General features: G+C 46.5%; 1 protein-coding gene across 2 annotated transcripts in view; it reads left to right on the forward strand.

The window, feature by feature from the left end:
* ABCB9 (ATP binding cassette subfamily B member 9) overlaps positions 1–25411 on the forward strand; it is a 116313-nt gene that overhangs the window by 85195 nt on the left and 5707 nt on the right. For both annotated transcript variants that reach the window (XM_075322997.1, XM_075323003.1), the window contains exons 6-11: positions 4097–4294; positions 4895–5023; positions 13812–14000; positions 18574–18747; positions 21847–22006; positions 22206–22342. In XM_075322997.1, coding sequence (XP_075179112.1) covers positions 4097–4294; positions 4895–5023; positions 13812–14000; positions 18574–18747; positions 21847–22006; positions 22206–22342 — 987 coding nt within the window. The remainder of the gene's footprint in view (positions 1–4096; positions 4295–4894; positions 5024–13811; positions 14001–18573; positions 18748–21846; positions 22007–22205; positions 22343–25411) is intronic.

Consider the following 25411-nt stretch of genomic DNA (forward strand, 5'->3'; position numbering starts at 1 on the left):
ACTGTTTACTGAAAATTGTTTATTGTTTGAACATTGGCAGTTTTTCATATGTGTTGATAAAAATGGACCCAGGCTGCAGGACTGGCAGCAGCCAACACAGACTTGTGTTTTTGTAAATAGTTGCACCAGTTGTGCCCCACCAGGGTACACCCATCCAGCAGACATTGCTGTGTGCACCTCCACCAGGAGAGGCCGGGTGCAGGAAAGGTCCGGGACAGACATGGTCCGGACCTGGTCACCAGTGGAACCGGTAACCTGCCTCCTTAGAAGGGTTCTGGAACCAGTACCTTTGGGTGGTGGGTGCAAGGAGGGATACCCAGGTTGTAACGTTTAAGTGATGAACCTCCCCTGTGTGGGATGACCAGTTATATTAATGTTTTACTTGAAGATAAAAAAAACAAAACTGTGTAACCAGTTTACCTTGCAACCCGAGGACGTGCTGGAATTAACCAAGGGGGAATGTAGTGCCCCTGAAACCTTCAGGGTGCTACAAGGTTCTGCATCGCCACCAGGATGCAGGGCCTACCCCCTTAGGGACCAAGAACCCCAGTGCTGGTAACACCAAAAACCCAGGTAATCCCAGTTTTCCCCAACAATCCCCGATACAATGGTACCTAGCTAGGGTGGGACCATGGATGGCCACCTAGAGGTGGAGCCACTCAGTCCACTAGTTGACCAGGTGGGAGGGGCAGACTGTGGAGAGTAGTCAGTCTAAGTCTGAACTGCAGTGACAGTGAAGAGGAGAGTTGAATAGTGACTGTAGAGGTGTAAAAGTGGAAGTGAAGTGACACCCTGACTTGGGTTAACGGTGACCTGGTACCCAGGAGAAGTGGTTGCCGGTAGAGTATGGTGGAGTACTCCTGGAACTACGCACCGACGGGGTACAGGGCCCTAGGACAGGAAAGAGCTTCAAGCCGACCTGCACCTGCACAGCAAAGGGGACCATCAAGAACCTTGCTGGCCCTAAAGAATCCGAAGACTCAGTAGCAAAGGGAGAACCTGGGAAAGGACAAGAGACTCCAACCCCAGAGGGTTCACGCTACCGTCAGGCGGACAGAAGTGTACAAACCACAGAACGGGGACCCCCAGTGTTCTATACCACGGGGACCCACTTATCAGAGACAGGGGCAGGGGAAGAAGGTACCAAAGAAACCAGACTGGTACTGGGATGAAGGGAACCTGGAGGTGAAACCAGCCAGCCTCGGGCCCCCAGTTACCATCTCAAGAAAGTGAGTAAACCAATTGCACTGAATACCTGTGTGGACGCTCTTCTTCCGATGCCCACTGCACCATACACCTGCTGGGGCAAAATCCAACTTGCGGAGGGATTACCATACTAGCTGCCAATACCACCAGCCCTAGTAGAGGCATTCAGCAGTGGCAGCTCTTTACATTTAGTCGCAACACCGCAAGTGGCGTCACATATAAACTTTATTCAACAATCCCCTGTAAATATCCCCATTACAAAAAGGGCCCAGGGCACGGAACCGGGTAACGGCCACCACCGTTACATTCCCAAGAGAGACACTGCCCGGGACAGACTACCCCATATCCCTGGGTGCTACACATATATCTATAGTTTGTTTTATTTTATTATATAATACAGTCTAAAGCTCGCTTTACACACTACAATATATCTTACGATGTGTCGGCGGGGTCACATCGTAAGTGACGCACATTCGGCATCATAAGGTACATTATAGTGTGTAACAGCTACGTGCGATTGCGATTGAACGGTAAAACATTCATCGCACACACGTCGTTCATTCCTCATGAATTGAACGTCAGGTTGTTCATCGTACCCGGGGTAGCACACATCGCAGTGTGTGACACTCCGGGAACGATGAGCAGATCTTACCTGCGTCCTGCGGCTCCCGGCCAGCAATGCGTAAGGAAGGAGGTGGGCGGGATGTTTACGTCCCGCTCATCTCCGCCCCTCCGCTTCTATTGGCCGGCTGCCGCGTGACGTCGATGTGACGCCGAACGTCCCTCCCAATCCATGAAGTGGACGTTGCCGCCCACATCGAGGTCGTATGGACGGGTAAGTACGTGTGACGGGGTGAATCGTCTGTGTGGCACATTCAACAAATTGAACCTGCAGCACTTACGATGGGGGCGGTTACGATCGCATACGATATCGTATGCAGAATCGTAACGTGTAAAGCAGGCTTTATATAGCATGAGATGATATCTGTCATGCGGATTTTAGGTCCAAACTTACGGGGTGCCGTATCATCATCGGACTCTGTTCACATTGCAGTGTCCGGCAAGCAACCTGAGTTCTCCTTGTTGCTCAGCCTGTTTACACGGAGGGGGCAGTTCTGGAATATGACAGCACTCGAAGATAATGTGTTCCTGGTTGCTTCCTGTTTGATTCTACTCAAATCTTTGGAGGTTATTTGCGTCTTTTTTTTGTTTCAACATTTTGTTTTACGACCCTGTTAACTATTTGCAGCAAAATATTTGATAGTTCTGTAATCACGCCCCAATATCTAATCAATTTCAAGAGTGCTACATCCCTCTGTGATACAACTTTTGATTTTTCAGAGCTAACTTGCTTTTTTTCCCTACCATTATGCCAGAGGAAAACAAAAAGCCTAATAATTCTGTACACCTTGATAAAAGGGTGTTGTTGTCCTTAGTCCTCACCCTCCTCATTACACAAATTATACAACCACCTGATATGCTTCAAACCAAACAGCATTCAAGATTATACAGCTTAGATTGGAAAAATCTGCATGAAAATGAAGATATGTCTATGATATCTATATTATGTTATGGTGATCAAGTAATACTGAAAGGCAGGGAAGTTTCACAGTTTTTTTCTCGCCCCTGAAGTTCCTATTAATTCATAGTTCGCAGGAAACTTTCATTTTGTGTATGACTCTAAGGGCCTGCATGTCCATTAGGAAAGATCAAGTCCTGAGTAGACCATACAAGTCTATGCTTTATGATTTTCTGAGGGCTCATAAAAAAATCTTATTAATTTGGGGTTCAAAAGGCATGGAAGGAGTGTACTTTGCTCACAATACTTACAAGCCCAATAATTGTACATAATGCTTTGGAGGTCTGTCTGCAAACCATAAAATAGCAAATTCAAAATGGTTCTGTTACTTGTTCCCAATAGCTTTGTTACTTGTTTCTATTGTTGTTTCTAAAGACTTTGTCACATTCCCAATGGCTTTGTCACCTTTTCCCAATGGCTCTTTTACTTTTTCTTTATGGCTCTGTCACTTGTTCGAAATGGCTTTGTCACTTTTTACTAATTACTTTGTTACTTGTTCTCTATGGCATTGTTATTTGTTCCCAATGGCTGTTATTTGTTTCAAATGCCTGTGTTACTTTTCCCTATGGCTTTGTTATTTTTCAAAATTGCTTCATTTTTTTCCTAATGGCTTTGTTATTTTTGCCAATGGATGTGTTCTTTGCTCCCAATGGCTCTGTTACTTATTCCCAATGGCTTTGTTATTTTTCCGCAATGGCTTTGTTATTTTTTCCCAATGGCTTTGTTATTTTTGCCAGTGGCTTTGTTATTTTTTTCCCAAAGGCTTTGTTATTTTTTCCCAATGGCTTTGTTATTTTTGCCAGTGGCTGTGTTATTTTTTCCCAATGGCTTTATTTTTCCCAATGGCTTTGTTACTTTTCCCCAATAGCTGTATTGTTTCGAATGGCACTATTACTTTATCCCAATGTCTTTTTATTTTTTTTTACCCAATTACTGTATTACTTGTACCCAATGGCTCAGTTCCTTGTTCCCAATGGTTCTGTTCCTTGTTCCCTATGGTTCGGTTCCTTGTTCCCAATGGCTCAGTTCCTTGTTCCCAATGGTTCGGTTCCTTGTTCCCTATGGCACTGTTACTTGCCATCTATTAACTGGAATGTGTTTGTATTTTGTGTACCATTTTCAGTGAGTTGCACATGTGGTTTTATAGTCTCTGTAGTGACGAGCTCTGCAGTATCCACCCCTCCTGAGCTGCAGATGCCTTACAACATTTGGCTGACAATAATGGAGATCTGTTTATGGCTTTAGATCTGTCTCACACTAAGAAATTTCACAGATGTGTCCTTAGTTATGTTTTCTCTTTTCCCTCTAAAGAAACTTGCGAAAGAAGTTCAGACCGCTTTAGCGAAGGCCAACAACACTGCAGAGGAAACAATTTCTGCAATAAAAACTGTCCGTAGTTTTGCCAATGAAGAGACGGAGGCTAATGTGTATAGTGAAAAACTGCAGCAAGTTTACTCCCTGTACAAAAAGGAAGCTATTGCGTATACATATTATGTGTGGTCCACTGGAGTAAGTATGTTCTTCTTCGTTACATACCTAATTAATCTGCATTGTCATTACCAGATTTGTTTCTACATTAAAGGGAACCTGTCAGGTCCTGTATACAACCAGAACCACGAGCAGTTCTGGGTGTATATTGCTAATCCCTGCCTAACCGTCCCTGTATACACTAGCATAGATAAAGAGATCTTTAAAAAAAAGTATTTCTAAAGAGCCCATATGATATGCTAATGAAAGCATTACTTCCCTTGGCTAGTTGGCCCCCTTAGCATATAATTACCCCCTGTGGGTGTGCTAACATGCTAATGAATGCGCAGTGTCAGAGGATGATCACATCTCTCTGCTGCCATCACATCCTGGATTGTGGCTCAGTGCACATGATCCCGGACTTTTGTCATGCGCACTATGAAGCCTGGCTTCAAACCCATGTAATGCGTATGACCGAAAGTCCGGAATCATGTGCACTGAGTGTCGCAATGTGACCCCATTCACTTCTATAGTGCTGCTATGTAGCAAACTCCAGACGAAAGTTGTGTAGCCCTACCCTAAAGCAACTTTTCTCCCATTTGATCAAGTTTGTAAAGTAATTTATTCCTTTTTGTCCTCTAGTTCACCCAGTTAGTCTTACAGATTAGTATTCTGTACTATGGCGGACATCTTGTGATATCTGGGCAAACGACAAGCGGTAACCTGATATCCTTTGTCATTTACGAATTTCTCCTGGGTGACTGCATGGAGGTAAGAACCGATTACTGCCGCCACACAGTCACGTCACAGACTGTCCTCTTCTCATCCTGTTATTTCTCTGCTGCTATAATTCATGTTGGGGAAATATAAATCGTGGAATGATTTTTAATGAAAAGATATTTATTGAAAACAAGCGATGATTAAGACTTGAAGCAGGCAGTGAAATCGATGTTATAATATATCAAAGAGGCGTCCTAATATTGTCATCAAAATACTAAAGCCATTTTGTGAAGACGAAAAAAGGAGGCTTATTTCATGACAATACTAGGTCATTCCATTTTCTGGAAAGAATAGTCATTTTTTTTATTATAGGAAGTTATAGAAGCATTGCACAGTTTTCCATTTGTTCATCCATCACAAGATCATAGACAGATTTCATCCACTGGAGGTAAAAAATTAAGGTTCCTCACTGAATGACGGCAAACAGTGATTTTGAAAACCATCATGAAGTGACATGTAATAATCTCCTTTATTTGTAGAAACCATAATACTGCTGGCATTTCCACAACATTTTGGTATATGACTATATAACTTTTTGATCACTTTTTATCCAATTTAAGGCTACTTTCACACATCAGTTTTCTGCATTCAGGCACAATCCTTTTTTTTCCTGATCCAACGGATCCGACAAAAAATGTAAAAACCGTATCCACCGGATCCGTTTTTTAACGGATCCGTTATGCCGGACGCGTAAAAAAACGGATCCGGTGGATCCGTTTTACATCCGTTTTTGCATCCGTTTTGTCAGTTTTTTTTGCTGGATCAATTTTTTCAAAAGATTGGAGCATGCGCAGTTTACAAAAACGGATCCGGCAGCCGCATCAGTTTTTTGCCGCATTGCTCCGGATCCGGCATCCATAGGCTTCCATTGTAAAACACGCCGTATTGCGCCAGATCCGGCGCGATGCGTTTTTTTTGCCGAACAAGAAAACGTTGCAAGATACGTTGCCTCCGGCTGCCGCTTTAATTAATTTTGCCGCATCCAGAAAAAAACGGATGCAATGCAAAGCCATCAGGCACAATCCGGTAAAAATGCAAATCTATGGGGATAAAACGGATGCGGTACCGGATCCGTTTTACCCGTTTTTTTCCGGATTGTGCCTGATGGAAAAAACCTGATGTGTGAAAGTAGCCTTACATGAGGCAGGATGAACTAAAAACATCAGTTCTTGGACTGTTATTGCTATTTTATTTTTTTATGGCGGTGACAGACTGAGCATTTTCTTTTTGTCTTACCATTACAATGCCACTGTATATTGCAGGGGGATCACAGCCGTTGCAGTGGAAGCCCAAATTTGAGTCCCTGTGATAACCATGATGTACTTTTAAATCAGTTCTAGGGATGATCGAATACCTCAAATATTCGGCTTGGCGAATCCGCTATTCGACTATTCGATTAGCAATGTAAGTCTATGGGAAGCCTGAATAGTACCGAATAGTTCTTATTCGGGTTTCCCATAGACTTACATTGCTCATCGAATAGTCGAATAGTGGCGAGGTATTCGGAAAATATTCGCGAAGCCGAATAATCAAAGTATTCAATCATCCCTAATCAGTTCTCCTTAAAAGGCTCCTTACCACAAAAAAGTAACTAATCCCCTATAAAGTTTTTTCATAATTACATGTAGATAAGTGGGGGTCTAGGCCCTGATACCTCCATAGATGGTCCAATCCCATCCCTCCTCCCAAGAGTTGCACAGCCCAACTGACAGCAGTGCATAGCTCCTGCCTGAGCGGGCACACATAGCAGTGTATGAATTCAATACAAAGCATAGGGTTTATAGTTTGTTTTTTTTTCTATTGAACCCATACTTTGCTCAAAGAAGCTGTGCACACCCCTGTCTGCTGAGCTGTGCACTTCTGTGGAAGGTAGTTGGCAGGGGCTGTTTTATCGGTGGAGGTCTCAGGACTCAGATCCCATCCAATTTGTTTGTAACTATAAGGGCATTTAAATGGGAACAAAGTTCGTCTGAACATACAAAAGCTCCTGGCCTGGGGAGGATGCAAAAGAGCGTATGCAGACATTAATGCATGGGATCACAGCTGATGCTTTTCCTGAGGTAAAACATTTCCCTGTTGTTTTTTTAGTAATGCCTGTTTTATTTAGTAATGTTTTACCTCAAAGAAATAATACATTTGTGATCCCGTTGTCACACACAGACTTGAGGAATGTCTGTCGCAAGGTGCAACACTGAGGTTACCAAGGGAATGGAAAGGGGGTAGGAATGCCCTTATGGTAGGGAGAGGAGAGACAGGTCACCTCCTGACACTAACCTGTGTCTGTGCCCTATGCTCTCTAACTTCCCTAAGCAGGACCTTCCCTCTGCTGCTGTCACATGCCTAGTCCCTAGCTCTCCCTCCACTCACCGTGGTTAGAGCAAAAACTAGTGTGCACTAGACTTCATCACTGTGGTCAGGGCCGTATTTACCATTAGGCACCCGTGGTCCGGTGCCTAGGGCGGCAGATTGTGAGGGGCGGCACCTTCTGGCAGCAAAAAAAAAAAAAAATTTTTTTTTTTTTTTTTTTTACATTTTTTTTTTTGTGGCCGCCGAGCACAGGGAGCTGATTGACCCCGGAACTGCCGGCGCCTGCACTTCCGGGGTCACAGGCGCGCGCCAATCAGCTCCTTCCTCTGTGCTGCGTCCACTGCTGTGTGGACGTCACATGCAGAGCTCACAGCAGGACGCCGTGGAGGACGCCGTGATGGAAGCCGGTGTCAGAAGAGGATACTCACGTGAGCCAGGAAGATGGCGGCGGGCACTGGAGCAGGTAAGTGGATTCATAAGGAGCGTGGGAGTGTCTCTAATGCAGACCAGAGATCTGCGCATGCGGGGGGGGAGGCGGCAAAGGCAGATACTGGAGGGAGGCAGAGGCTGAGACTGGGGGGAGGCTGGAGGGAGGCAGAGGCTGAGACTGGGGGGAGGCTGGAGGAAGGCAGAGGCTGAGACTGGGGGGAGGCTGGAGGTAGGCAGAGGCTGAGACTGGAGGGAGGCAGTGGCTGAGACTGGGGGGAGGCTGGAGGGAGGCAGAGGCTGAGACTGGAGAGAGGCAGAGGCGGAGACTGGGGGGAGGCTGGAGGGAGGCAGAGGCTGAGACTGGAGGGAGGCAGAGGCTGAGACTGTGGGGAGGCTCGAGGGAGGCAGAGGCTGAGACTGGGGGAGGCTGGAGGGAGGCAGAGGCAGAGACTGGGGGGGAGGCTGGAGGGAGGCAGAGGCAGAGACTGGGGGGAGGCTGGAGGGAGGCAGAGGCTGAGACTGGGGGAGGCTGGAGAGAGGCAGAGGCTGAGACTGGGGGGAGGCTGGAGGGAGGCAGAGGCAGAGACTGGGGGGAGGCTGGAGGGAGGCAGAGGCTGAGACTGGGGGGAGACTGGAGGGAGGCAGAGGGAGAGACTGTGGGGAGGCTGGAGGGAGGCAGAGGCAGAGACTGGGGGGAGGCTGGAGGGAGGCAGAGGCAGAGACTGGGAAGAGGCTGGAGGGAGGCAGAGGCTGAGACTGGGGGGAGGCTGGAGGGAGGCAGAGGCTGGGGGGAGGCTGGAGGGAGGCAGAGGCAGAGACTGCAGGGAGGCAGAGGCTGAGACTGGAGGGAGGCAGAGGCTGAGACTGGGGGGAGGCTGGAGGGAGGCAGAGGCTGAGACTGGAGAGAGGCAGAGGCTGAGACTGGGGGGAGGTTGGAGGGAGGCAGAGGCTGAGACTGGAGGGAGGCAGAGGCTGAGACTGTGGGGAGGCTGGAGGGAGGCAGAGGCAGAGACTGGGGGGAGGCTGGAGGGAGGCAGAGGCAGAGACTGGGGGAGGCTGGAGGGAGGCAGAGGCTGAGACTGGGGGGAGGTTGGAGGGAGGCAGAGGCTGAGACTGAGGGAGGCAGAGGCTGAGACTGTGGGGAGGCTGGAGGGAGGCAGAGGCTGAGACTGGGGGAGGCTGGAGAGAGGCAGAGGCAGAGACTGGGGGGAGGCTGGAGGGAGGCAGAGGCAGAGACTGGGGGGAGGCTGGAGGGAGGCAGAGGCTGAGACTGGGGGGAGGCTGGAGAGAGGCAGAGGCTGAGACTGGGGGGAGGCTGGAGGGAGGCAGAGGCTGAGACTGGGGGGAGGCTGGAGGGAGGCAGAGGCAGAGACTGGGGGGAGGCTGGAGGGAGGCAGAGGCAGAGACTGGGGGGAGGCTGGAGGGAGGCAGAGGCAGAGACTGGGGGGAGGCTGGAGGGAGGCAGAGGCTGAGACTGGGGGGAGGCTGGAGGGAGGCAGAGGCAGAGACTGGGGGGAGGCTGGAGGGAGGCAGAGGCAGAGACTGGAGGGAGGCAGAGGCTGAGACTGGAGGGAGGCAGAGGCTGAGACTGGGGGGAGGCTGGAGGGAGGCAGAGGCTGAGACTGGAGAGAGGCAGAGGCTGAGACTGGGGGGAGGTTGGAGGGAGGCAGAGGCTGAGACTGGAGGGAGGCAGAGGCTGAGACTGTGGGGAGGCTGGAGGGAGGCAGAGGCTGAGACTGGAGAGAGGCAGAGGCTGAGACTGGGGGAGGCTGGAGGGAGGCAGAGGCTGAGACTGGAGAGAGGCAGAGGCTGAGACTGGGGGGAGGTTGGAGGGAGGCAGAGGCTGAGACTGGAGGGAGGCAGAGGCTGAGACTGTGGGGAGGCTGGAGGGAGGCAGAGGCTGAGACTGGGGGAGGCTGGAGGGAGGCAGAGACTGGGGGGAGGCTGGAGGGAGGCAGAGGCAGAGACTGGGAAGAGGCTGGAGGGAGGCAGAGGCTGAGACTGGGGGAGGCTGGAGAGAGGCAGAGGCTGAGACTGGGGGGAGGCTGGAGGGAGGCAGAGGCAGAGACTGGGGGGAGGCTGGAGGGAGGCAGAGGCAGAGACTGGGGGGAGGCTGGAGGGAGGCAGAGGCAGAGACTGGGGGGAGGCTGGAGGGAGGCAGAGGCAGAGACTGGGGGGAGGCTGGAGGGAGGCAGAGGCTGAGACTGGGGGGAGGTTGGAGGGAGGCAGAGGCTGAGACTGGAGGGAGGCAGAGGCTGAGACTGTGGGGAGGCTGGAGGGAGGCAGAGGCTGAGACTGGGGGGAGGCTGGAGGGAGGCAGAGGCAGAGACTGGGGGGAGGCTGGAGGGAGGCAGAGGCTGAGACTGGGGGGAGGCTGGAGAGAGGCAGAGGCTGAGACTGGGGGGAGGCTGGAGGGAGGCAGAGGCAGAGACTGGGGGGAGGCTGGAGGGAGGCAGAGGCAGAGACTGGGGGGGGAGGCTGGAGGGAGGCAGAGGCAGAGACTGGGTGGAGGCTGGAGGGAGGCAGAGTCAGAGACTGGGGGGAGGCTGGAGGGAGGCAGAGGCAGAGACTGGGGGAGGCTGGAGGGAGGCAGAGGCTGAGACTGGAGGGAGGCTGAGACTGGGGGGAGGCTGGAGGGAGACTGAGGCTGAGACTGGGGGGAGGCTGGAGGGAGGCTGAGGCTGAGACTGGAGGGAGGCTGAGGCTGAGACTGGGGGGAGGCTGGAGGGAGGCAGAGGCAGAGACTGGGGGGAGGCTGGAGGGAGGCAGAGGCAGAGACTGGGGGGAGGCTGGAGGGAGGCTGAGGCTGAGACTGGAGGGAGGCTGAGGCTGAGACTTGAGGGAGGCAGAGGCTGAGACTGGAGGGAGGCTGAGACTGGGGGGAGGCTGGAGGGAGACTGAGGCTGAGACTGGGGGGAGGCTGGAGGGAGGCTGAGGCTGAGACTGGAGGGAGGCTGAGGCTGAGACTGGGGGGAGGCTGGAGGGAGGCAGAGGCAGAGACTGGGGGGAGGCTGGAGGGAGGCAGAGGCAGAGACTGGGGGGAGGCTGGAGGGAGGCTGAGGCTGAGACTGGAGGGAGGCTGAGGCTGAGACTTGAGGGAGGCTGAGGCTGAGACTGGAGGGAGGCTGGAGGGAGGCTGAGGCGGAGACTGGGGCAGGCTGAGGCTGGGGGGAGGCAAAGGCTGAGACTGGGGAAGAGAGGCTGATGCTGAGGGAAGATAGAGGCTGATGCTGGGGGAGAGAGGCTGATGCTGGGGGAGTGGGAGAGAGGGGCTAATGCTAGAGACAGAGGACAAGGGATGAGGGATAGTGCAATGACAAAATCGATTGGGTGGGGGGAGTGTAAGGACTCAGAATAAGAGGGGGCAGCATTGGGAGCTCATTGTGAAGAAGGGGCAGCATGTGTGGGATCAGTATGGAGTGGAGCAATGTAGGGGGAGTCAATATCAAGAGTGGGGTAGTGTGTGTGTGGGGGGTCTCAGCATAAGCGTTAGTGTGGTGGTCTTAGCATGAGTGGGGCAACATGAAGGTCTCATTATGGAAAAGAGGAAGGCAGCATTAGGAGCTCATGGAGAGGGACAGCATGCATGGGACATTGTGAGAAGGGGGCAGCATGCATGGGACACTGAGGAGGGGGCAGCATGCATGAGACATTGTGAGGAGGGGGCAGCATGCATGGGACATTGTGAGAAGGGGGCAGCATGCATGGGACACTGAGGAGGGGGCAGCATGCATGAGACATTGTGAGGAGGGAGCAGCATGCATGGGACATTGTGAGGAAGGAGCAGCATGCATGGGACATTGTGAGGAGGGAGCATCAAGCATGAGACATTGTGCGGAGGGAGCAGCATGCATGGGACATTGTGAGGAGGGAGCAGCATGCATGGGACATTGTGAGGCGGGAGCAGCATACATGAGACATTGTGAGGAGGGGGCAGCATGCATGAGACATTGTGAGGAGGGAGCAGCATTCATGGGACATTGTGAGGAGGGAGCAGCATACATGAGACATTGTGAGGAGGGGGCAGCATGCATGAGACATTGTGAGGAGGGAGCAGCATGCATGGGACATTGTGAGGAGGGGCAGCATGCATGGGACATTGTGAGGAGGGAGCAGCATGCATGGGACATTGTGAAGAGGGGGCAGCATGCATGGGACATTGTGAGGAGAGAGCAGCATGCATGGGACATTGTGAGGAGGGGGCAGCATGCATGGGACATTGTGAGGAGGGGGCAGCATGCATGGGACATTGTGAGGAGGGGGCAGCATGCATGGGACATTGTGAGGAGGGGGCAGCATGCAAGGGACATTGTGAGGAGGGGGCAGCATGCAAGGGACATTGTGAGGAGGGAGCAGCATGCATGGGACATTGTGAGGAGGGGGCAGCATGCATGGGACATTGTGAGGAGGGGGCAGCATGCAAGGGACATTGTGAGGAGGGGGCAGCATTCATGGGACATTGTGAGGAGGGGGCAGCATGCATGGGACATTGTGAGGAGGGGGCAGCAAGCATGGGACATTGTGAGGAGGGAGCAGCATGCATGGGACATTGTGACGAGGGAGCAGCATGCATGGGACATTGTGAGGAGGGGGCAGCATGCATGGGACATTGTGAGGAGGGGGCAGCATGCATGGGACATTGTGAGGAGGGGGCAGCATGCATGGGACATTGTGAGGAGGGAGCAGCATGCATGGGACACTGTGAGGAGGGGGCAGCATGCATGGGACATTGTGAGGAGGGGGCAGCATGCATGGGACATTGTGAGGAGGGAGCAGCATGCATGGGACATTGTCCTCACATCATGCTGCTCCCTCCTCACAATGTACAGATCATATTTCATAATCGAGGAAGGTGTGGTGGATATACAGTAGTTTATAAGGGAGGGCAGTGTGGTGTTTATTAGGGGCAGTGTCACAGTCACAGTATATAAGTGGGGACGGTGTGGTGGGAATATTTTATACTCATGCTATGTTTTGATGTGCCTGTGGTGATTCCCATTGGGGGGGGGTTCGTTTCTTATTGATACTTTTTAAAGTGTGCTACAGAGTAGATCTGCCTTAAACAGATGTCGTGTGCGAAAACTCAGTTTTACGTTGTCACTAAGGGGCGCGACCACTTAAAGTGCCTAGGGCAGCACGAAGGCAAAATACAGCCCTGACTGTGGTAATAAAACACAGGAGAAGGAAGACTTACAGGGGAACATAGACAAATGGATACATCAAACTAAACTACTGCAGACAAACACCAGGTCTGCAGACTACATGGCTCCAACAGAACAACTCCATCAGCAGATCTCCAGCAGCCGAACTTCCAACAGCAAACCACCAGCAGTTACTAGAGACTTCAAATCTCCAGAGTGGTCAGAACAAAATGAATCTTTTACCGTAATCAGGTGATGGATCATGTGACTATTTAAAGAGGAGGGGAGTGACCGGCTGCAGCTGAGATGAACTAAGAGCTACCAGCAACCAAAAATTACTTTAAACCCTTGCTGCACCAACTGAAAGCAAAGACATTTGAAATACAGAGCCTCACAAAATCATGTAAAGCTTAAATCTCTCAAGGAGAGGACCACGGGGGAACACTATTCTCCTTAAGGAGACTTTGCAAGCCAGTCTGGCTGCCAGGTAAGGGGACTTATAGCTGCAATGCCCCTCTGGGAAATATTAATATCAAGGAGAGGAGACACTCGTGCTGTAATGTCTGTATACGTTTTTGCTTCTTCCCCTGTACAGGAGATGTTGTATGATCAGGCCATGTCCCTGCACAGTCAGACATGGCCATTACACAGAACACAGCAGGGACACATATATAAAATTATCTCAGCACAGGAACGTTTTTGTTGTTTTTACCACATCTAATTGTGGAACTTGTTGTTATTCCAAAATCTATTGATTAAAATTAACTTTGTGGGGAAAACCCCTTTAAATATGAAAAACTAATAAAGGTTTAGTTGCTCTTCAGTTTGTATGATTGTTCCAAATATTCTACATTTTTAGAGAAAAGCAGAAAATTCTGACATTCATGATTTATGTGTTGCAGTCCATTGGATCAGTATATGGCGGATTAATGCAAGGTGTCGGTGCTGCAGAGAAAGTGTTTGAGTTCATAGATCGTAAACCAAAAATGGTTAATGATGGAACCTTTGCTCCGGAGCATTTAGAAGGAAAAGTAGAGTTCCGAAATGTCACTTTTGCATATCCTACTCGACCAACAGCACAAGTACTAAAGGTAAGTCAGACATTGCTGTACAATAATATATTCTGCTTTACACCGTGTGCAGAATTGTTAGGAAAGTTGTATTTTAGAGGGTTTTTTTTATTATTGATCAACAACCATGTTCTCAATCAACCCAGAAGACTCCTAAATATCAAAGCTTAATATTTTTGGAAGTTGGAGGGTTTTTTTTAGATTTGGCTATCTTAGGAGGATATCTGTTTATGCAGGTAACTATTACTGTACAGAATTATTAGGCAACTTAATAAAAACCAAATATATTCCCATCTCACTTGTTTATTTTCACCATGTAAACCAATATAACTGCACAAATTTAGAAATAAACATTTCTGACATGCAAAATCAAAACCCCCAAAAATTAGTGACCAATATAGCCACCTTTCTTTATGATGACACTCAACAGCCTACCATCCATAGATTGTCAGTTGCTTGATCTGTTTATGATCAACATTGCGTGCAGCAACCACCACAGCCTCCCAAACACTGTTCCGAGAGATGTACTGTTTTCCCTCCCTGTAGATCTTACAGGGACCACAGGTTCTCTATGGGGTTCAGATCAGGTGAACAAGGGGGCCATGTCATTATTTTTTCATCTTTTAGACCTTTACTTGCCAGCCACGCTGTGGAGTAGTTGGATGCATGTGATGGAGCATTGTCCCGCATGAAAATCATGTTTTTCTTGAACAATACCGACTTTTTCCTGTACCACTGCTTTGAAGAAGTTGTCTTCCAGAAACTGGCAGTAGGTCTAGGAGATGAGTTTCACTCCATCCTCTCATTTCATCAGTCCATAAAACCTTTGAAAAATCAGTCAAGATATTTCTTGGTCCAGTCTTGACGTTTTAGCTTATGTTTCTTGTTCAAAAGTGGTCGTTTTTCAGCCCTCCTTACCTTGGCCATGTCCCTGAGTATGGCACACCTTGTGCTTTTTGATACTACAGTAACGTTGGAGCTCTGAAATATGGCCAAACTGGAGGCAAATGGCATCTTGGCAGCTTCACGCTTGATTTTCCTCAATTTATGGGCAGTTATTTTGCGCCTTTTTTGCCCAACACGCTTCTTGCGATCCTGTTGGGTATTTGCCATGAAACGCTTGATTGTTCGGTGCTCACGCTTCAAAGGTTTAGTAGTTTCAAGACTGCTGCATCCCTCTGCAAGATATCTCACAAAATTGGACTTTTCAGAGCCTGTCAAATCTCTCGTCTGACCCATTTTGCCAAAGGAAAGGAAGTTGCCTAATAATTAAGCACACCTTATATAGGGTGTTGATGACATTACCCCACACCCCTCCTCATTGCAGAGATGCACATCACCTGATTTACTTAATTGGTAGTTGGCTCTCAAGCTTATACAGCTTGGAGTAGGACAACGTGTCTAAAAATTATCATGTGATCAAAATACTCATTTGCCTAATAATTCTGCACAGTGTAGATATACAGCAATTCATTATTGGTATGTTAACCAGTCTGGTTTTAGTTTAGATGTGTCAAGATTGTTCCAATATGCTTTAAATAAGCTTTCCAATCATTTTAATGGGAAAATACGCCTATAGTTTACATGGCACATTTCTTTCTTGGAGTCATGTCAATATTTGTCATATTTTCCTATGTATAAAATTTGCGATTGAAATTAAAGGGATAAAAAGCATCTGGGAAAGAGGATAGGTGCTCAGTCAATCAGGGGTGATGCGGGGGAAGGGGACACAGTAAGTCAGGGGTGATACAGGAGGAGGGTCTGCAGTCTGTCAGGGTGATATGGGAGGAGGAGGACAGTAAGTGAGGGGTGAAATGGGAGAAGGGGACACAGTCAGGGGTGATACAAGGGGAGGTGATGCAGTCAGTGAGGAGTGATATAGAGGAGGGAATACAGTTAGGAGTAATACGGAAGGGAGGCTCAGTTAGTCAGGGGTGATACAGGGTGAGGGTACACAGCCAGTAAGGGGTGATATGGGAGGAGGAGATGCAGTAAGTCAGGGGTGCTACAGGGGGAGGGGCTCAGTCAGTCAGGGGTGATAAGGGGAGATGGGTGCAGTCAGTCAAGGGTGATACAGGAGAGAGGCTCAGTCAGTCAAGGGTCAAACAGGGGGAGGAAAAGCAGTGAGTCACTGGTGATATGGGAGGAGGAGACGCAGTCAGTCGGGTGATACAGGGAGAGGGGCTTAGTCAGTTAGGGGTGAAACAGGAATAGGGGACACAGTAAGTGAGGGTTGATATGGGAGGGGACACAGTCAGTCAGGGCTGATATAGGGGAGGGGCTCAGTCAGTCAGGGTGATACAGGGGGAGAGGCTCAGTTAGTCAATGGCGATACACAGGGAGGGGGCGCTGACAGTAACGGGTGATATGGGAGGAGGGAATGCAGTCAGGGGGGATATGGGAGGATGCAGTCAGTCAGTTGTGATACAGGGGAAGGGGGCACAATTAGTTAGGGGTGAAAGGAAAAATGGGGTAATGGGGCCCTCATTCATTCCTAAGTGATTTAGCCCCCTCCCCTTCTATCACCTCTGACTAAAGTTTCCCCTATTTACACGTATCCACTGTTATGCTGGCAGGGTCATTGGTGCAGTAGCAAGGAGCCATTTATTTCCATCTGCTTCTTACACTGCACCTGCAATTGTATGGGAGAGGAGAGTGTGCACTTTTTGAATCACAGTACTGCTCACTGCCTGAGCTGTGCTGTACACCTGGGAAGAAGTCACAAGCAAAACTAACCCTAATTGGCCGCAACACAGCCAAACAGTGTTAACCTTATCAGCAGCAGCACCACTCTCCCTGCTTGTCCAATGCAGGGAAGAGTGGTTATAAGAAGCCATCAGGACCGAACAGCGTTCTGATTCTTAACACTAGTGAGCGGCATCTACAGCAGACGATCCTGTCAGCAATGACGCGCGCACTGCTCTCTAAAGTTGTCTAGTACTGGGAGGAACAGCGAGCTGTATGTCATTAGTCCCCTCACAGTGTTAGAGAACATGGGAGAGCAGTGCACATCACTGCTGACAGGATTATATGCTGCAGATGCCGTTCACTAGTGGTAGGGAACCGAATGCTGTTCTGACTTGATGGTCTCTTATCACCGCCCTTCCCAGAATTAAACAACCTGGTGAACGCCTTGCTGATACACAAGTGTCATATCTATGCAGTCACAGCAGGTGATAGGGCCTGGGCCCACCTGAGGATCCTCCAGTCTTCCAGCGGGCTAGTGTGCACACACGATGCATTTTAATCCCAGATCGAAAAGACGTTTCAGAACCGGAAACACTACCAGATTTTGAAGTGCCTTCATTTGGCACAACTCGGCAGGTAAGCCATCGTCTAAATGATGCCTTGTGCGTATACCCTTATGTAGAAAAAGAAAAAAAAATGTAAATAGTTTTTCACAATGTCAAGCAATTGTAGAGGTCTATTCACAGTGGGTGTCTCTGAGGCAGTTAATAACTAGTGATGAATGATCATGGCCGCCACTTCTCATTACTTGATTGAGCATCTGGGTTCTTGGGAGTGAATAGAGTATTGAGTATAATGAAAGTCCATAGGAAACTCGAGGATCATTTTATACTTGATCGAGTAACAAGCGGTGGTGCGCCCGCTCGCTCATCACTATCAATAGCATATTTTATTTACTATTTTTCAAGCCCTCTGAGACAATTTAAAGCAAAAAAAATTTGTAGAACAATGCTACATTTTGGGGAAAAAAGACTAAAATCACTCAACTGCAATATTCCTTTTCCCCCTCACAAAAATCTTTTGTATGTAGTGTATTATTTGATAATGTAATATAGCCTTTAAAGGGGTTGTCCACTGCTAGGTAAGACTTCGTAATCATTATTATCATTACTACTCTTTGGATCCATAACAGATCTGCATAATTATGAGCTGTTGAACCTTCTTGCTCATCATCTATGGCAGATTTTCCCTTGGGAAGTCTAGCTGCTCTCATCCAATTAATTTCCCATAATATGCAGTTGGTGTAAGTCTGAAGCTAGACAGGCATTTCTTTCATTGCAAGAACCGTCGAAATATCTTTCTGTGACAAAGAGCACAAAGCCGAGGTTCAGTGGTTTTCAGCCTCATAAAGAGCGCATTGGAACAACACACATGACTTGTGTTTCAGTTCTGGCGACAGTTGATAAAAGAAACCTGGTGTTTTTTTCAGGGCATATAAAGCGACTGTATTCAGGAGGATTATATTTTACATCCTGCCTTTTAACAACAGCTGACTTTTGTGCTAAGACGCTATTATGCCTACAGCTGAGGATGGACATGCCATAGTTAATATGACGCATTTTTACAAATAACTGTAACGAGTATTTGGCACTGTTCACATTTACGATAATTGTATAATTGTTTTCTGTCTGATTCTACTCAATTTGGGAGAGAGTAAAAATGGCTAAAAGCCAATTGAAGTAAAAAAACAAACAAAAAACAAACAACCATATCCAATTATTATTGATCCTGTAATACAGGAATCCAAAAAAAAACAACCCAGTGTGCATAGAGTGTTAGTTGTAGCAGGTGTTTTTTTATTTGTATAGTCAATACATAACAGGTATGTTCATTTTACTGTATATAGAACCTGTCTTTCACACTGCATCCTGGAAAAGTCACCGCACTGGTGGGTCCATCTGGTAGCGGGAAAAGCTCATGTGTGAACATTCTGCAAAACTTCTACCCTGTGGAAGAAGGAGAAGTCTTTCTTGATGATCAGGCGATTAAAATGTATGACCACAAATACCTGCATGCAAGGGTATGTAGATATCTATGTAATGATCTATTTCTTCTAGTCTAAATACCTATAGATTTTAGCCTAAGTAGAATATCTAAATATGTTCATATACACAGTAATAATGAGTGAGCTCTACCATGCTCAGTACTCGTAATGAGCAGTCGGACACACGGACGGGCTCAACTTCTGTACCGAGTATAACAGAAGTCACTGGGGAACTCAAGTATTTTTCTTGAAGATCTTCCATAAAAATGCTCATGTTTTCCAATGACTTCCAGTATACTTGGTACACAACTTGAGCCGGTTCGAGCGTCCAACTGATCATTACGAGTACCGAGCATGGTAGTGCTCACTAATCACTAATTCACGGTATAAATGAATTCTTATGTAATAGTGGCAATAAATCCAGCTCACCATTTCTTTATCCACTCTTTGTTCAGAGCCCGGACAAAGGCCCTGCAATGGCCTGATAATTGAACAAGTAAAACAGGAAAGTCCAGCTCAAATGAACAATTTGCATACGCCATTATAGCGGTTTCGTTGTGAAGGTTTTGATGTCCCGTGTACTTGAAATTCTCAAGAAATAAAGAAGGAATTGTTCATTTGAGCTGGGCTTTCCTGTTTTACTTGATAAATTAATTCTACTTTAGAGGTTGTTCCACTATTACAATTGATCACTTATTTGTATTGATGATTCCTATAGGTGTTAGGTGATCACTGGGGGTCTGAGTGGTGGGATGTCCACTGATCGTGAGAAAATGATCAGATTCCCCCATTTGAGCTGAGCGACAGCTGAGCATGCGATCTATTACATCGCAAAAACTGAAAAATATGCCAAGTACGTCACATCTGCTCTCTCTAAAGAATATTATACATATCTTTTTTTTATCTTTCATGACCAGTTGTGCACCTTACAAACACACCGTAAAAATGACATGACTCACTCATCCCGTTCCATGATCAGCCTGACTTTCCTCCTGTCACAATCCCGACTGAAGCTCTGATGATCCAAGGTACCATGCAAGTAGGGTTAAAGTTCTGGTGCCTTGGATCATCCTTGCTTTTATTATTGCCCTGTGATATGTTTCTCTGTGCTGCTGTTTGTATATTTTTGTTTTGTCTGTTTGTTTTACATATGACAAATCAAAATCTTTCATTTGGAGAAAAAATTCCAATGACTGGCTTGAGGCAATCTTTTTTTATAAATTGTATATTTTTATTAAAGATTTTAAAACGTAGTTTTTAACATACATAAATATTTTTTTTTTACTAACAATACACATACAGAGAAGAAAAACAAACATTTGTCACCTTATCAGATAGCTACAGAAAAGGCATCGCTCATTTTTTTTTTTTAATCAAAAGCTGCAATATTAGCAATTAACATAATTTTTAACATTAATGATCACTTAACCATTCTGACCATCTAACACACCAATAGCGTAATACACCATCACAACTCAGCCAGATGAATCGTGCTGCATTCTGTCCTTTCAATCAAGTCAATCCCAGACTGTATGTCATCAATTCTCTTGACGCAAGCCCCGACATATCAATCGATGATGCCCAAATTTGTCCGGACTTATTAATGGTTCCTCTTTTTCTAGGAATACCTTTTGGCTTGATGCAGTCTTACCACACTTCTGTAAGCAGAATTAAATGATAAATGTGGTCGGACGCCCAGCGATCAGCAAGGTATCCCCTATGAAACAGATAGCGGGTAATTTAATTTCTTGGGAATAACCCTTTAATGTGGGGGTCTCAAATTGTTCCGGCTAAATGGGCTTCACCTAGAAAAAATTTGATGTTCACAGGCATATCTTGCGGGACAAGATGACATTTTTAGAAGTACATTTTTTTCTATATCACATTTTGATCACTTTTTATTCCATTTTTTTGTGTTTGTCAGTATAACGAAAAACGTACATTTTTCCTGTGTTTTTTATTTTTACTGTGTTAATCTTATTGGTTTTATAGCCATAGTATAATACAATAATATATGTTAGTTTTACACGGACACTTTGCATATTAGTGCTTATTGCAGGTCCTTACACTGACACTTTGCCTATTAGACCCTGCTTATTGCAGGGCATTACACTGTCACTTTGCCTATTAGACAGTGCTTATTGCAGGGCCTTACACTGACACTTTGCCTATTAGTGCTTATTGCAGGTCCTTACACAGACACTTTGCCTATTAGACAGTGCTTATTGCAAGGCCTTACACTGACCTGACACTTTGCCTATTAGTGCTTATTGCAGGTATTTACACTGACATTTTGCCTATTAGACAGTGCTTATTGCAGGGCCTTACACTGACACTTTGCCTATTAGACCCTGCTTATTGTAGGGCCTTACACTGACACTTTGCCTATTAGACCCTGCTTATTGCAGGGCATTACACTGACACTTTGCCTATTAGACAATGCTTATTGCAGGGCCTTACTCTGACACTTTACCTATTAGACCCTGCTTATTGCAGGGCATTACACTGACACTTTGCCTATTAGACAATGCTTATTGCAGGGCCTTACTCTGACACTTTGCCTATTAGACCCTGCTTATTGCAGGGCCTTACACTGACACTTTGCCTATTAGACAATGCTTATTACATGGCCTTACAGGGCACCAGGGCTAACCAGAACACCATTATTTGACTTTAGATGTCTTGGGAGCTCCAGTGCCCCGTGGGCCACAGATGACAGCCTTAGGGGCTGCATGATGCCTCCAGACTGCATGATTGAGACCGCTGCTCCAGGCCTACATAATTCATAAGGATAAGTGATGTACTTAGAGGTCATTAGAGACATATACAGGGATGCAGCCATATACACTATCCCTGTCTCCTTTTAATATCCATCCTCACTGCTGTCCTGAAAAGTTTCCCTCAACTACACCATTCTAACAGAAATAATTGAACATCCTTCTCTAGTCTGTGCCTTTTTGTATACTTCACATTTAAAATTGCAAACTCCTAAATGTTTACACAAGTACATTATGTGCTTATATCATAAATGTACTATGTATCTCGTGCAGTGGGTAGTTCTTATTACTGGCATTATTAATATTGATGCTAATATTTTTGCATTCTTTTGTTAATGAATGTATTTTTTTATACTAGGTTTCAATGGTCAGCCAAGAACCAGTGCTATTTGCCCGTTCCATTCACAGTAACATTTCCTATGGTCTAAGTTCTGTCCCCCTGGAAGTAGTTATAAGTGCATCCAAACGAGCCAATGCACATACCTTCATCACCGAGCTTCCAAATGGCTATGACACAGGTATTAACATTGTGTTATTATCTCCAAAATATAATACATGATTTATTAAATTAATAGTGAATAGGTATCACAATGGGGTCCCAGTAGTTTTTATACAATCTGTTTCATTATATAATAGCATGTATGCTGGATAAGTACAGTATCTAGTTCGGAAATGTGTCATTAATATCCATACCATTGTTGCTTTTCTGTGTATCAGAAACAGGAGAGAAGGGAGCACAGCTCTCGGGGGGTCAGAAGCAGAGAGTTGCTATTGCTCGGTCCCTAATCCGAAACCCTAGAGTGCTTATTTTGGATGAAGCTACCAGTGCATTAGATGCAGAGAGCGAGCATGCCGTAAGTTCTTGCAATTTTCAGCTGCTTTGAAGAGTAATACTAGATCAGTACTAAGTTTTTTTTATCTTCAAGCTATAATAATTGTAGTAATGATACCGGAAGTTTCTATTCTACAAAATCCTACTTTTGCATTATTTTTGTTATACAGTTTGTTATTAGGTATTCAAAAATTGAAATTCTAAACACACAAAAAAAGCACTGCTAATCAATGGTGGTGGTGGAGGGTTATCAGAGTAGAAGGACTACATGACATGAGACAACTGGTCTTCTAGTAGTAATCTGCTGATACACTGATTTTATTGAAGCTGCAACAAGCAGCCATGTAAGTGACACATCATTGGACTCAAAGTCTTCTCCTACATCACATTGCTTTCAAATTACATAGTAAAATCCTGTTGACAGATTCCCTTTAACCCCTCCACGAGCTTTGATGTTCATGTACGTAAAAAGCCATGTCCCTGCCTTCATTCGAGCTCGCACACTGAGCCCGCATCTTCCCGGCTGATGATGGGGGAATTATTCAGTAATCATGTGTCTTTAACAGCCGCAGATGGCTGTTAACCTATCAAATGCCACTGTCAATCTGTTACAGCGGCATTTTACACACAACGGCAGGGTGTCATGTCATTCCACGCTCCCATTGGCATGCCTGTGAGTGACTGATGAGTGGCCATGACAGCTGAGGGTCTGCTGAAGATGTCTGTGCTTGTCATTATGATTAACTTTAGCTGGCATTCCAAGGAGATTGTGATTTTAGCTATACATAGCAGTACTAATGCACTAATATGTATATGTGCCGCCCAAGGGCTATGGGGTACTCGGTCCCGGGCTGTATATTTATGGGGATGTCACTGGGTGGCCGTTGCCCAGTTCCGTGACCCTGGGGTCACTCCAAAAAGGGGGTTATTTACAGGGGAGATGAAATAAAAGTTTTTGTCATGACGCCACTTGCGGATTGCAGCTATTTAAGTGGAGCCGCCGCTGCACAGTTCTCACTACTGGGCTGGTGTTGGTGGTAGCCTGGATGTTGGGCCCTCCGCAAGTAGGGCAAGGCACCAAGGGATAGATTATGTTGTTGGACGCGGAAAGAAGGTAGGCCACACAAGGGATTGCAGTATAACTGATTGCTTTACTATGAGTTGTTATGGCTGGTAACCCGAGGAAGGCTGGTCCTCACCGCTGGTCCCCTTAGTCCAAGTGCTGGTTTGGTAACCTGGTGGCTTCTTTCCCCTGCACCTGTCTCTGGTTGGTGGGTCCCTGTGGCTTGAAGCGTCTGAGGGTCCCCTCTTGGTTCTGGTTCAGTCTTAGTCCATATAACAGGTAGCTTGAACCCTGTGGGGATGGTTTCTCTGGTCCTGTTCCCCGGTTCTCCCGTTGCTACGGTGTCACGAACTTTACGGTCAGTGAGGTCCTGGATGGTCCCCTCACTGTGCAGATTTTATCAGGTCTGCCTGGAGCGTTTGCCTGACCTAGGATTCTATACCCCGTTGGTGCTATGGTTCCGGGAGTACTCCACCGTACTCCACCGGCAACCACAGGCCTGGGCCCTCAGGTGACCGTTACACTCTCCTGTCAGTGCGGTTATGTCCGTCTCCTCTCACTTCCATTTACTGACTATCTGACTACTGACTGTCTGTCTGACCCCTCTTCCCCTGGTTGTCGTCTAGTGACCTGGATCGACTCCACCCCTAGGTGTCCATCCATTGGGTCCAACCCTAGTTTGTCACCAGTCTGTGGGAAGGGAAAAACAGGGATTAAAATGTGTTTTGCTGTTACCAGCACTGGTCTTCTGGGTCCCTTGGGGTAGGCCCTACATCTTTGACATACAGATAAATTCAAGTTCTCTAAGGGGACTATTAAATACAGTAAAAAAAAGGTTTTTAAAAATAAATTCAAATCACTCGTCTTTTGCCCTATTAAAGATAAAACAATCCAAAAAATAAAAGATACATATATTTAGCACTGCTGCGTTCTTAAAAGTTCAATATATCAAAATATAAAATAATTTAATGCAATCGGTGAGCAGCGTAACAAGAGAAAAAATCAAAATGCCAGAATTACATTGTTTTGGCCCTGCCACAATAAATTGCAATAAGATGGTTAAAACATCACATCTACCCCAAAATGGTGTCAGTAAAAACTTTAGCTCGATTTGCTAAAAAATAAGTCCTCACATAGCCCCACAGCCCAAAAACTGAAAACGTTATGATTATGAATCTCAAAAAATGGCGACACAAGCAAAATTTTTTTTTTTTTTTTTACAAATTTCCAATTTTTAAATTTAAATTTAAATTTTTTTTAAAGATAAAAATTCATCCATGTTTTGTATCTGGGTAATCATAACCACTTGAAGAATCATATTGCCAGTTCAGTTTTACCGAATAGGGAACATGGTAAAAACACCAAAAACCGTTGTTGAATTGCACTTTTTTATAATTTCAATGCACTTGGAATTTTTTTCCTGCTTTCCAGTGCATCATATGATAAAATAAATGTTGTCACTCAAAAGTACAACTTGTCCTGCGAAACACAAGCCCATATATGGTTATGTAGATGAAGAAATAAAAAGGTTATGGAAGAAGGGGAGGAAAAAGAAAAGCGCAAAAAATGGAAAAATCGCACGGTTTGAAGGTATTAAAAGGGACTCTCTGATAAAGATAAGTCCAAGCGACATTAATTATGGCAAGGCTTAATAATTGCATTTGTAATGGGTTTTATGTAGTAATTTCCCTTTGGCTGTCGACCGTCCCCTTCTAGTTTATTTGAAGTTTCATATTCCATTTATCTTCTCATTTGTCGGAAAAGATGAACAGAATTCATGCCCCAAAATATCCGATGCATAACTGATAAACATAGAAGCACGGGGTCTCATTGATAATTATAGCATATGTCGCGCCCAGGGATATGGGGTACTTGGTCCCGGGCAGTGTATATATTAGGAATGTCACTTTGGTGGCCGTTGCCCGGTTCCGTGCCCTGGGCCCTTTTTGTAAAGGGGATATATTTACAGGGGGTTAGATTAGTGTTCATACATGACGCCACTTGCGGTGTTGCGGCTATGTGGATGGA

The sequence above is a fragment of the Anomaloglossus baeobatrachus genome, chromosome 1, assembly GCF_048569485.1.
Source record: "Anomaloglossus baeobatrachus isolate aAnoBae1 chromosome 1, aAnoBae1.hap1, whole genome shotgun sequence".
Lineage (NCBI taxonomy): Eukaryota > Metazoa > Chordata > Amphibia > Anura > Aromobatidae > Anomaloglossus > Anomaloglossus baeobatrachus.